The following is a 13,708-nucleotide window of genomic DNA, read 5'->3' on the forward strand; positions in this document are numbered from 1 at the left end:
GCTATGATGATGTGGCTGCACAGAAATCCTTTAAATGTTCTTGTTTTTATTAAGATAAGATATGCGTCCAAACAAATCGACCGTTTATGATTGGCAGTTTTATTTTGCTCATTCTGATGCATTATGCATTTTGTTTTAATTAGACAGCATGCTGAAAAAGGCAATATGCTAATTCAAACCAACCAATTGATCCATTTATCCTCGGTTAACAGTGTGTTCAGGGAAGGATATCAACCACTTTCACAGTAGTTTCAGATCAAACACAAACTGTAGTGTGCATTTATATATGAAGCGGCAGCAGTGGAGGAATAAGGGGTTAGGAAAGAAAGTAATCGAATTTTTGGCTCAGCGGCTCATCCACTGCACATCAAGTAGCAAAGTAGCAATCCACTAAATACGAAAGCAACAACAAACCAGTTAGTCTTGCTGAAGACGGGTCGGAGCAAGTGACGGGTAATGTCACTCACAAAACGGATAGGGGGGACAAGGTGGGGGCGCCCCCATGTGCTTCCCTCTCTCCTCTATTTGGGTCATTTGTGAGAGGAAATGGTATCCGTCACTCCAAAGTGACGGATACGTGCCGTCACAAATGAGATTTTGTGCAATAACCAGTTAGTCACTCGATCGAAATAGAGAAGATAAACACATCCGCAAGACTTTAAGCTTGCTAAATACAAAGATTTCATTATGTAAGCTTTTAACATTCACATTGGTCAACAGTAAACTTTGTGTTTGGCTCAACTACAAACATTCTATTATCTATTGTGTAAATGAAATTGTTATACACACTTGTGCTTAAAGAATGATATTTCAAAAAAAAACCAGTATAAAAAGAATCGCGAGAAGAGTTCTAAACAATGAAGAAGATGAATATCACCAGGAAGAAAATTAAGATGGCAAAAAGTTTGAGAAGCAGCGATCTGTTTGAAGATATACGGGTCAAATGCTTCAGTAAAGCACTGTGAGCACCTTCCACATTGCCCACCGTTTCTTCCATGTTATCATCAATCCTGGTGGTAAAATCAAGTCCATAAAATTGTCAGTTTCAATTCAACCATAGAGCAAAATTGTTCTACCAATGACTACGCGACTGACAAAACTACAAAACTCGTTCACAAAAGTGGGAGGGCCTGGCCGGATTGATTCGACTCGAGATGACTAATTTTCAAACAAAATTCGAATGAATAGCAATCCAACCGCCCCTTAATTAACCACTGACATAAAAACGACTCAAACTCTATCCCGTCCGTGCAAGAAATGACGTGGTAGAAGTGCATCTGAATTCTAAAATGATCCGATTCATCCGAACCTGTAATGGTTTGGCACTCGAGCCTCACCCAACTTTGAAAGACCGGATTAAGTGTGGAAACTCTCATGCATTTCTGAATTCTAATTCCCAGCTTCAGACCCATAGAAATATACTCCCTCTGTCCCGGTCATTTGTTGTCCTTTTCCATTTTTGGGTGTCTCAGTCATTTGTTGTCCTTTCTATTTTAAGAATGAATTTGATCATTCTCATTCAATTTGTTCCACTTGTCATTTAGTTATTGGTCCTCTCCTCCTTCCTTGGTCTTTGTGCCAAAACCAAAGAACAACAATTGACCGGGACGGAGGGAGTATGAAATAACATAAAAACACAAACAACAATGACAACCTGATAGCCAGTTCACCCTGGTGAGCTACCATTGTAGCCAGATGTGTAAATATTCCACCAAGTTCTGAGATTGTAGATTCGACATTCAAGAGCTGAAGCACGAGTATGTGAGTATTCCTCTTGTTGAGGAGCAACTCTCGCAAAGATTTGCATTTCCACGCCATTGGATGGTATATTGTCGCTTTTCGCCCGCCTCCACGTGAAACACCTCAAGTTAAGAAACTTCCAATGCAAATTCTCTCATATATCTCATTTTATATTAACTCCCATTTATATTGTCCAAATAGAAGTACAGTGTCAGACTTGTCTCAAAATAGCTGTTTTTAATTTCCTTATTACAATATTATAACTGTCGTATATTTTGAGAAATATCAGACGAAGCTAACTAAAAAGACCAATGGGGAAAATATAAAGGGGGTGGACGGAATATCACTTCAAGCACTACATGGTTAAGTGATTTACTAGCTATAGCTATGCACTATCAATTTATACCAATAACACACTAAATGCTTAAATTAGTGATTGCGTTACATTAACAGGTAACCACACTAGACATGCAACTTAAAGACACCAACTTAAATAAATAAAGCCACTTGAGTTGGTTAGTGAGCAAACCTAAGTTGGCTTCCTGCCTGAACTCCACCTGAAGTTGTTCTGTTGAGGAAAAAAAATACACGATGATTAGAGTATGATGTCTATTACTGAATCCATACTGACAAAAGTTGCAGTGCTTCAACATGTGCAAAGTGAGCTACATAAAAGTCATCCAGTTGAGTTCAGAAAACAAAATGACTCACTGGGCAGCAGGCACATTAGATGGATTAGACCATGGAGGCGGCTCTGTCATGGGCTTTGCTTGTCGCTCAAAAGGGTTGTCTCTAGAAGCATTGGCAGAGAATATCTTTTTCCTGGTTTCATGAGCTTTGATATTCTGCATAACCAAAGTACAAGCAGATATCATGACACCAAATAGGAACAAGAGATGAAGTATACACGAGGAACGCAAAACTTGACATCAGACTTACATGTGTCCTAGCAGTCAAAACTTCTTGGAACTGCTTTGTAGCTGCCATCAGTCTGTTCTTTACATCATCACAGATCGCATTTGCATGAATAGTTGTATCATCGGAATAATTGTTAGCTATTTCAGTGTTTTGAAGAGATTGTAGATCTGCAACTGCCACATTTAGTGCTGTAATATCGTCTTTTATTAAGGCTGTTAACTGTTGTATTTCTGCTGTAGGATCATCAAACAGAGATGACTTTTTCGCCACTGAAAATGTAATAAAAACAGAAAGATCAAGGGTTAGAAATGTAATCTCTGGCTCTAATGTTATACCACGGAGTAATACATTTTTTCAGGCAGTTACAGTATCCCTTGGAAATAGGTACCATCCCCAATTACCTTACCAGCTACATATTTTAAATAACTGTGTACTACAATTATCAGACGATAAAACAGATCGCAGATCAACTACGAGGAACTTAACAATTCGAGATGTCGCAAGAAGTTTCACAGTTGAAGTTTTGGGGTGGATCAAACTCATCAAAGAAAAAACATGGCCAAAGAATTAAAGAAACCCTAAACCTAACTCCTAACAACCAGAAAAACAGCATAAGAGAAATACACAGAAAAAGCAAAAGCAAAAACAAACAGCAAGACCCTTAGCCTACATACAGTCACTTTTTAAGAGGAACGGGAAATAGTCAACTTCATCCAAATGCAAGTCTATTCATTCTGTTCGTCATTACCAGAAGCTAAATCATTTTACCTTTAAATTCACTTATTTTCTTTCAAGCATGACTCCGTCCACTAGACTGATTATAAGCACAATAGCCATGAGCTGAGTTTCTACCAAAAGTAAGAACACACCACACATTCTTTATGTACCACAGGTCCACTATACGTCTATACCAAATCCCCAAGATTTGAAAATCAATCAGACTTGCAACATTTAAAAAACCATCACGACAAAGCAAAAAGTTTAATTCCTATGACACAAAATGCATATTAATCCCATTGAAATCCTAAAGTGCACATCTCTTTGTTAAGCCCAAGATCGCCAGAAAGCCTATAAATGAATCGAGAGGGTGAAAGATTTCATTAAACTACGGTTCTATACTTCTATTATTGAACAACAGCATCATAGCCTTAATTACCTTAACGCTTGTATTATCTATTAAAAAATTTCCTAGATGCAAGGCATTGGCGGCTAATTGCAAATTTACAGTTGCTAAAGAATTTAACATCTACGGAGTACATTTCTACAATTCTACTCTACATATACATTACGACGAGTACCTTCCAAAAGGCTTTACCCTAACCAAACACCGGTTTTGAAGTATTTGAACTCGTAAATTCGTAGTCGTAATAATCAGTCCACTGCTAGTAAATATGACAATCAATCGTGAAATCAATTCCACAATTCTACGTTTTCATCATCATCGCCAAAATTAGGTCAATTTCACCCAAACAATGCAAAATTACCACATCAGAATCGTCTAATCAAGCATTTAACCTACATCCTAATTCCTAATCAATAATATAAATAAATAATTAAAGAAAAAAAGAATGAAAGATTAGATATAGAATTGGGGAAATTGATGATGAAGAGAATAATATTACATTGAGAAAGGCGGGAGATTTTGCGAGTGGCTTCGTGAATGCCTAAACCGATACGCGAAGCTTTCTTGTTGAATTCCGATTTAGTTGAGGATGACGATGATGACGGCGGTTGATCCGGCGAAAGATCGTTAGCGGTGGAAGCAGAGGCGGAAGCGGTGGCGGAGGTGCCTTGAATCTTGTATAGCGTTTCGGTGAGAGATCGGAACTCCGCCGTGCGATCGCGGTATGAGGATACGCCTACGGCGGCCATGGGAGGAAGGTAACGCCGTCAAAATAATGAATTATGAGGTGTCGGTAGTAAGGGGTGATGTTAGATGTATATTGGACCGTCGTACATCTTAACTGTTTGGTCGTTGAGATTGCTTTTCGTTTCCCTCCCTTTTTTTCTTTGTTGATGGACACGGGTCGGTTTCGTATTCACGTCGCTTATAATCATGTCATTAAGTTTCAACCTAAATCCGTTAATTTGAGTTGAGTTTATGGCGCTGGCAAACGACATATTGGCCAATTTTTAGCATATTCAAGGGTTTTAATATATTTGACCAATCAATATGCTAATTTTAGTGTTTGGTAAAAGCATATTGAAACAGCATATTTGGGGTCAATATGCTGTTTTACAATATTCGTGTCAGCATATTTGGGATTTCTTTTTGTTTCCCTCCCTTTTTTTTCTTTGTTGATGGACTTGGGTCGGTTTCGTATTCGTGTCACTCATAATCGGGTCACAAATTCTTCAGGGTTTTTTGTCATAAACTACCTTATATTTAGGAATATTTGTAAAAAATATTATCTTACATTATTTTTTTTGTTTTCGACTACCTTTGGTTTCTTTATTTTTGGTCAATAACTCCCTACATATGCTCAGAGTCTAGACGAAATTGGTCAGTTTTATGACTTTAACCTATCTCGCATGAGTCCTTTAAGTTTCAAAATTGCTTATTAGACTCTATATTTGGGAAGTCATGATGTATTTACGCTTAACTTTAAGAGATGTTTGCAGTTATTATTGGAACGTGAAAACATAAATTATGCTTATTTGAAGGTAAATTAGGATTTGAACGCACTTGATCATTGTTGTTTGTTGTTAAGAAAGTAATGTGAGATAGGTTAATATCGTTAAATCGACCAAATTTCGTCATATTTTCAGCATAGGTAGTTTTTAACAAAAAAGGAGAAAACAAAGGTAGTCTAAAACAATCAATACATATATATAAAGCAGAAACTTTTCGAGCGATATTAGAGAGTCCAACTTTTTTAGAATTCCTAATAAGAGTAAATTTTTTTACAATTCCTAACAAGAGTAGATTTCGAAACAAATTTAATAAAGTTATCCTAATAAAAGTAGATTTCTTAATATTTTAATAAAGTTATCCTAATATAAGTAGATTAAATTTATTTTAATAAGATTATTCTAATCTAAGTAGGTGATACTCAAAATATACAATGTAACTAATTATATGGTTCATTAATAACATAAACATAAACATTATTCATATACTATATCTTAAATTTCATTAGTCATACTAACTGAAAAGTTAACTGAAACCTAAAAAAGAAGTGGCTAAAAGGTAACTGAAAATTAAGAGCTGATAATTTAATCGATTAAGTAAAAAAAAATGTTTGGCAAACTAACCGAAAGGAAGCCGTTTTTTTGGTAAAATGATATAAAAGACATATAAGTTCTCTATATTTAATAATATAAATTGAATGAATAAAAAAATAGCTAACGTTTTTCTCACATGCTACTCTTATGTTGGTAAATAATTTATCTATCAAATACTTACAAAAAAAAAATATAAATGAAATTTTGCTGAAAAGCTCATTTCTTTGAAACAAAACCTATATATGAGATTTTTCAAGATCTCCTGACCTTCCTCATATCTATTAATTATTTCTTGATGTTTTTTATGCCAATGTGATGGGGCATATTCTGTGCCCGCTGACCAAGTCAACATATTGAACGAGGTCAAAGATATCCACAGCAAACCAATGACTTAGACATCCCAAATGATGCGACCTTTTCTACCGCCACGGTCTCGATGGCAACCTACTGCCGGGGCACATACCCGCGTACTCATATCCAAGAACCCTCGGCATGGAGTCAACCAGGCTCGCTACCGCCATAGGTCCCTCGGCCGAGGGTAGATCGATCTTTCCACCCGCTATGCCACTTGGCCCACTTGGCCACTACGTGACAAAAGGTGAAAGTCTATAAATACTCCTCAATCCTCACCGAGGAAGGGATCCGAGAATCTAACCTAAGAACCACTTAAATCGGTATTATCTCTCTCATCTCTCTACAATACACGTCATCAAGCTACATACTACTTAATCACACTAAGTTCACCGACTTGAGCGTCGGAGTGAGTACGCTTGGCACAAAGCCAAGCCCTCGCCTTGCTCATCGTTGCAGGAGAGGCCGAGGAGAGCAATCAAGGCTAGAAGAGGCATTATTCGACAAAGCTAGCGTGGTAAACAAACCTACTTCGAATTCATACCCTAACAATTGGCGCCGTCTCAGGGGATACGGATACTAGAAGCTAGTCATTCCCAAACAAAAAAAAAAAAAAAAAAAAAAAAAACCCACCCAAAAAGCTAGGAAGATGTCAAAAGAACAAGAGGTGTTCGAATCAAGAGCCCCTCCACCCGGAGGATACCGTCCACACTGCGGGAGTTGTGCGGCCCACCACCACCGGATAATTCAACCGGAGTTCGGGATGCCAATAATGCCGATACGCCGCCGCCGCCGACCAGTCACCGTCATGGGGCGTGTGGTTGATGCAAAGAAAGCCGGGCGCTCCGGACTGATCGTCGCCGCGCCACTCACACCGTCACACCGCAAGAAGAGCGGCGGGAGCCGTCCCAGAAGCTAGGGCCCAAAAGGTGACTCCGAGAAACCCGAACGAGGCACTAAGAGAGGCCGAGCCTACCAAGACGCCGGGAGCCCCAGAGTGTCAGTGGTAGAACTAAGCCCTTCCCGCACTCGCGGAAGGACGATGTCGCCGCGACGCCCACGAGGCATGCCCCGACGACGAGCGAAAGGAGTCCGACTCACCGTAGTCGGAGAAGGAGTCCGACTCACCGAGTCGAAGAAGGAGTCCGACTCACCGTAGTCGGAGAAGAAGCCCTTCCCGCCACGGGGAGAGGGGCCGGGACTAGGGATGCGAGGAGCGATCGCCGCGTGTCATTAGACACGTGGTCGACAAACCCTCGGTGCCTACGTCCTAGAGACCCAAGTGCCGCCAAAGCTAAAGCTACCATCTATATCATACAAAGGAGAGGGCGACCCAACCGATCATGCCGAGGCTTTCGAGTCTCACATGTCGGTGTGGGAGCAACCCGACGAGGTCCGTGCCGAGTTTTCCCAACGACCTTGGTTGGAATGGCGCAAAGTCGGTACAAGGGGTACCCGATGGGTCGGTATACTCCTATTCCGACCTAAGAGACGCGTTTTTGGCCCAAGATTCTACCAATAAAGGAGAGCCGTCGAGACATCGGATCTCCCGACCATCAGCAGAGGGGGAGGCGAGTCACTCCGAAGCTATGTGAAGAGGTTCGATGCCGGGTTCAACGATTAGGAGCCGAACAAATGAACTAGCGGCCTTCGCACCGATGAAAGGCCTCCCGGAGGGGACTTGAAAACGAGCTCATCAAGTGCGGTGGCCTGAGCCTTGAGTCCGCCAGAAATTGGCCGACTGTGCCATCAAGGTCGAAGACTATCACAAAATATGGATAGGCCACGGCGAGGCCGGCACTCGAAAAAAAGAGCCACCGGGAGGACAAGCCGGATGAAGTGCGCCGTGACAATAATAGGTCGCGGACCGACAGGCCAGCCAGGAAGCGAACCCGCGGACGCCGGGAGTTCAGGTCCGTACTACCATAAGAAGTACAAGGATCACACCCCCGGTCGTATCGGCCGCCGAGGTCTTCTCCCCGAGCAAAACGAGGGGCGAGAAGTGGGAAAGGCCCCCAAACCTAGGGGGGACGGTGACACGAGCCTGCATCAGAGTACCACGGCCACACCGGGCCACTTAACCAACGACACGCCGGCATTTGAAGAATGCCATTGAAGAGCCGATCCGAAAAGGGAGCCTCGGCAAGTATATTGCCGAGGCCAAAAGACTAACACCGGTGGCTCGCACAAAAATCCGTCTTTCAACGAATAGAACAATTCATGTTGTCATCGGGAAACGAAACGGCGGATCCGCTCGGGCACAAGCGGCACTGAACGAATCAGACAAAGCCGTCAACTACGTGCCCACCGCAGCGCCCGCGCTTCCAACATCCCGAACATAACTATTGGGAAGAAGGACTACGAGGGAGTCATCGCCCCACATAGCGACCCACTCGTAGTCCACTTAGACATAGCTAACCACCTGGTCATGAGATGCCCGATTGACACGGGTGCTTACACGAACATCATGTTCGGGGAGTGCTTTCGGGGCTCGGCACGAAAATCATGCGGACCTTAGCCCATGTACCAACCCATTTTACAACTTCTCCCGGCAGCTTGGTCCCCCGGGACTATCAAGTTACCAGTGATGTTCGCCATCCGACGCGCCAAGAATGTGATGTCCGAGTTCGTGGTCATCGACGGCTCATCCGCATACAACGTTCTCATCGGTCGTGTCACCCCGAGTGAGGTCGATGTTTGTAATGTCCATCCGGGCCCGACACTGATGTATGTCTCGGACCGCGGGGAGGTTCATAAACTCGTCTCAAAGAACGAAAAAGACGAGGTGGTCAACGTCCAAATATCGGCCAGAGGATGCAACATGCAATCCTTCAAAGTGGCAAAGAAAGAGGAAAAAGGGAAGAACCCATCTTTAAGACAGGAGGACGAACCGATGAGCACCAACCACGCGCCATGGTCGAAGGGGCCGAGACCGAACAGATAGAGATTGATCCAGACGCACCGTGATCGCTTCGGTGTCGCCTGGAACCAAAATTCGGGCCGATCTCCTAGACTGCCGAGAAGGAACAAAGATGTCTTTGCATACTCGGCCGCCGAGATGCCAGTGTAAGTCGGAGGTCATCGTTCACAAGCCGAACGTACTCCCCGCCGCCGCCCTGTGAAGCAGAGGGTGAGAAACTCCTCGGCCGAAAAGGAAGATGCCATCAAGGCCGAGGTTGATAAGTTGTTAGATGCAGGCTTTATCATCCCTTGTACATACCCTGAATGGCTAGCTAATGTTGTAATGGTTAAAAAGTCATCAGGGGGGTGGAGGATGTGTGTTGACTTTACGCAACTTAATAAAGCATGCCCGAAAGATTGCTACCCCTTGCCTCGGATAGATAGCTTAATAGACGCAACGGCAGGCTACACAATGCTGAGCCTGCTCGACGCCTTTTCAGGATATCATCAGGTATTCATGGCAGAGGAAGACATGCCTAAATGCGCATTCATCACCATACACGGCACCTACATGTACAAAATGATGCCATTTGGTTTGAAAAATGCCGGCGCGACTTACACAAGACTGGTGGACAAAGTATTCCAAAATCAAAAAGGGCGAAACATTGAGGCCTACGTCGACGATGCTATTGTCAAAAGCAAGTCTGACGGCGAGCACTTAGCCGATTTACACGAGACATTTTGTTCACTAAGGAAGTACAAGATGAAGCTTAACCCTACAAAATGCAACTTCGGTGTCCGGGCCGGCAAATTCCTCGGCGTGCTTGTTAGCGCCAGGGGAATTGATGCCAATCCAGAGAAAGTGCGAGCAATTCTAGACCTGCGGAGCCGAGGAATCGCAAAGAGGTCATGATATCGACCGGGAGGATGGCGGCCCTTGCCGTTTATCTCTCGGTCAGCCGACAAGAGCACCCCATTCTTCAAAGTGCTAAAGGGGAATAAGGACTTCTGGCTGGGGAGGAACAGAGCACACCTTCAAACAACTCGAAAGCTCATCCGCAAACTCTCCCGACCCCGTCCAGCACCGACGCTGGGGAAACACTATATCTATATCTAGCAAGAACCTCGGCCACGGTCGGTCGTAATCGTCGAGAAGAAAACAAGCAAAGAAGACTCAATCTACTTTATCACCATACACTCAAGCGTTGCCGAGAGAAACTACCCGCTGATTGAAAAAGCGGCCTTTGCCGTGGTTGTTGCCGCAAGGAAGTTGAAACCCTACTTCGACGCACATCCCATGACGATCTTCTTAACCGACCAAATTGGAAAAAGCATTGAAAAATTCAACAAATCAGTCAGACTTATCAAATGGGCAGTGAGCTATCCGGCTTCGCATTCAATACAAACCGAGGCCTTCGATAAAGGGGCAAAGCGCCGCAGACTTCTTGGCCGAGTGCACGATCGAAGAATCGTGTCCCGGCATGTGGGAGGTATATACCGATGGATCCTCCACAACGAACGGCTCGGGAGCCAGCATCCTTATCATCAGCCCAAACGGGGACGAGTTCGAGTACGCTTTGAAGTTTACCTTCTCGACCTCAAACAACGAATCCGAATATGAGGCAAAGTGATAACCGGAGTTGAGTTAGCCGAGAGCCGGCGTAACACATCATTTTGAAAACAGACTTCTCTGGTGACTAACCAATACGAAGGAGAGTACGAAGCTCGGGACGATGGGATGGTAAGATACCTGGATAAGGTAAAAGCCGAGACCTCAAAATTGAAGTCATTCAAAATGCGACACATCCCTGTGTCCGAGAACAACCGGCCGACGCTCTCTCAAAGTCGCCGTTCAACCATAAAGAATATCACCAACTGCTAGTGGACATCAGGAACGCTAAAAGCATTGACGAAACCATCGGCATGGTGTGCGACGTGGAAGCCGAGACGACATGGATGACTCCGATAAAGAGGTATAAACTCAAAATGAGTTACCAGGGGACCGCAACCTCTCGCAAAAGATAAAGAGGATCGCAAAGAAGGTACTTGGTGTTTGAAGGAGAGTTATACAGAGGTCCGTGACAAGGCCACTCCCGAAATGTGTCGGTCCACCGATGCAGAGCTAATCTTGAGAGATACACGAAGGCATCCGTGGTCATCACATGGGGCAAGAACACTAGCCCACAAAGCTCTCCGAGCCGGCTACTTCGCCCACCATGCTCGAAGATTCCGAAAACAAAACCAGAAAGTGCAACAACTCACGGATGCACGCTCCGGTGATACACGCACCTTCCCGAGACTCCGCAACCAACCGTGCTTAATCCCTTCCCTTTGCACAGTGGGGAATGGATCTACTAGGGCCATTTCCAACGGCATCCGGAGGAAGAAAGTTCCTAATCGTTGCCGTCGACTACTTCACAAAATGGGTTGAGGCCGTAGCAAAGCTGCTCGCGAAGACTGCGGCGGCCGTAAGAAAGGTGATCTGGGAAAATGTCATAACTCGCTTTGGGTTACCCCAAGTCATGGTGTTCGACCATGGCCGAGAATTTTGGAGTGACACAATAATGAGTCAAGTTGGAAGAACTCGGCATCAAATTTGCATACTCCTCCGTCCGCCACCCCCGCAGCAACGGACAAAGGAGGCAGGCCAAATAAAACGATCCTCAACGGCTTGAAGAAGACAAATTGAAGACCTCAAGGGAAGATGGGCGATGAGCTACCCGGCGTTCTATGGTCCCTCCGACCACGGAGAAAGAAGCAACGGCATCCTTTTCACCTCGCTCTACGGTCCGGCGCCCCCCGCGATTGAAGCAACGGTGCCAACATTCAGAACGGCCACTTTTAACCCGGATGAAAACGAGGAAGGCCTAAGAACCTCCCTGGACCTGGTCGAAGAAAGCCGAGATACGGCACGCCTCAACTTAGCAAGATATCGAGCCGAATGAAAAGGGCCTACAACCAAAGAGTCCACAAAAGGGACTTAAAAGTAGGAGATCTGGTCCTAAGGAAGTCAGCCGCCACCAACAAAGGAAACATCCATGGCAAGTTGACGGCCAATCGGGAGGGTCCCTACAAGGTAGTTGAAGAAATGAGGCCGGGTACATACCGGCCGACGGACATGGGAGATGTACCTTTGATGAGCCATTGAACACCGACAATCTCGTAAAATACTTTGTATAACAAAATGAGTTGCCCAAAAACAATTGTTGGCACCCCCATACATATTCATATCTAATGAGAAGTCATCCAAGTTTTTCATCAAAGTGTTAATCCACCCCAATCGAAGGCATACTAACATATGTACACAGCAGACAGAGCCAAAACCTCGATCATCCCGGCCTTTAACGGAGTGACGGGGACGAGCCGATATGCTAACGTATGTTCAACGGCGTCAAAACGTAAACTCCGTTGCCCCGTGAATCGGCCGGGAAGAGACGAGTGAAACGCGATCGCCTCGGCAAATTAAGACCGAGCTTAAAGACGTTAAGCACAAGTTGAGATACGCATTCTAACGCTCGCCAAGCCGAAGGTATAAAAACGAAAAAGCGCTCAATTAATTAACGAATCGCCCTCGGCAAATTAAGACCGAGTTTAAAGGCGTTAAACACAAATTGAAATACGCATTCTAAATCGCCTCGGCTGAAGCCAAAGGTAAAACGAAAAGCGCTCAATTAATTAACGCCGTAAGACAAGTGAAGGGATAGACCAAATGCCTCGCCCAGCCAGAGGCAAAGCAAGCAAAATTCTCATTAAGGAAAAGATAACGAATTACAAGAAGGAGAAACACAGACGACGGCCGTCCCCTTTGGGATAAGCCAAGACTCTACCTACCAAGGTCTTACAAAATACAAGGAAAAGAAAAAGCAAAAGGTTTCGGACTGGTTCTTTGAAGCGCCAAAAGGATGGCAGGGAGAAAAGGCTTAATAGTTGGCCCCCGAATAGCTGAAGCTATCCGAGACGCCGGGTGAGCCTGGTGACGACCGCCCGTCTCCCTATGCCTGTTGCTGCTTGCCCTTACCGCCATCAGCAGCGTTACCCTCGGTGAGCGACTTAGATGCAATCTGGGCAGCCTTAGCATCCTCAGCTGCCTTATCCGCCGCAGCTTTCTTAGCAGCCTTAGCATCCTCAGCTGCCTTCAGTCTAGCGGACTCCTCCTTGGCCGCCCTCGTCTTCTCTGCAAAGGCCGCCTCTGCAGCGGTCGCCTCCTCCTCCTTCTTGGCCCTCGCATCCTCGCAAGCCTTATCCGCCGCAGCCTTCTCTTTAGCTTCGAGCCTATCGTCGAACAGCTCGTCAAATTTTGTCCACAGAAAGGAGCCATCCGGATAGACCTCATCTATCACCTCCCTGAAAGCTTCTTCGGTCAGGTCCCTATACTGAGCACACATGCGAGGGAGAATCGTGCTTTGAAGTGTCTCAATATCCTTCTCCCTTTGGGCAAGGATAGCACTAGTCTCCCTATGCGACTCCGCTTGGAGCCGATACGCCCTTTTCGACTCCTCCCTTTGGGCGACAACAACGTCGTAGCCGCCTTGTACTGTCCTGCTTCCTCCTTCAACTTGGCGGCGCGAATCAA

General features: G+C 44.8%; 1 protein-coding gene across 1 annotated transcript; it reads right to left on the reverse strand.

Annotated features, from left to right (window-relative positions):
• Positions 1-632: 632 nt before the first annotated feature.
• On the reverse strand, positions 633-4,680 carry LOC141612367 (syntaxin-31). The gene is given in 7 exon segments (XM_074431129.1): positions 633-1,010; positions 1,655-1,741; positions 1,743-1,862; positions 2,270-2,308; positions 2,452-2,585; positions 2,680-2,927; positions 4,281-4,680. Coding segments are annotated over 7 exon segments (1,038 nt in total). The 5' UTR covers positions 4,531-4,680; the 3' UTR covers positions 633-850.
• Positions 4,681-13,708: the final 9,028 nt, after the last annotated feature.

The sequence above is a fragment of the Silene latifolia genome, chromosome 11 (assembly GCF_048544455.1).
Source record: "Silene latifolia isolate original U9 population chromosome 11, ASM4854445v1, whole genome shotgun sequence".
NCBI classification, from domain to species: domain Eukaryota; kingdom Viridiplantae; phylum Streptophyta; class Magnoliopsida; order Caryophyllales; family Caryophyllaceae; genus Silene; species Silene latifolia.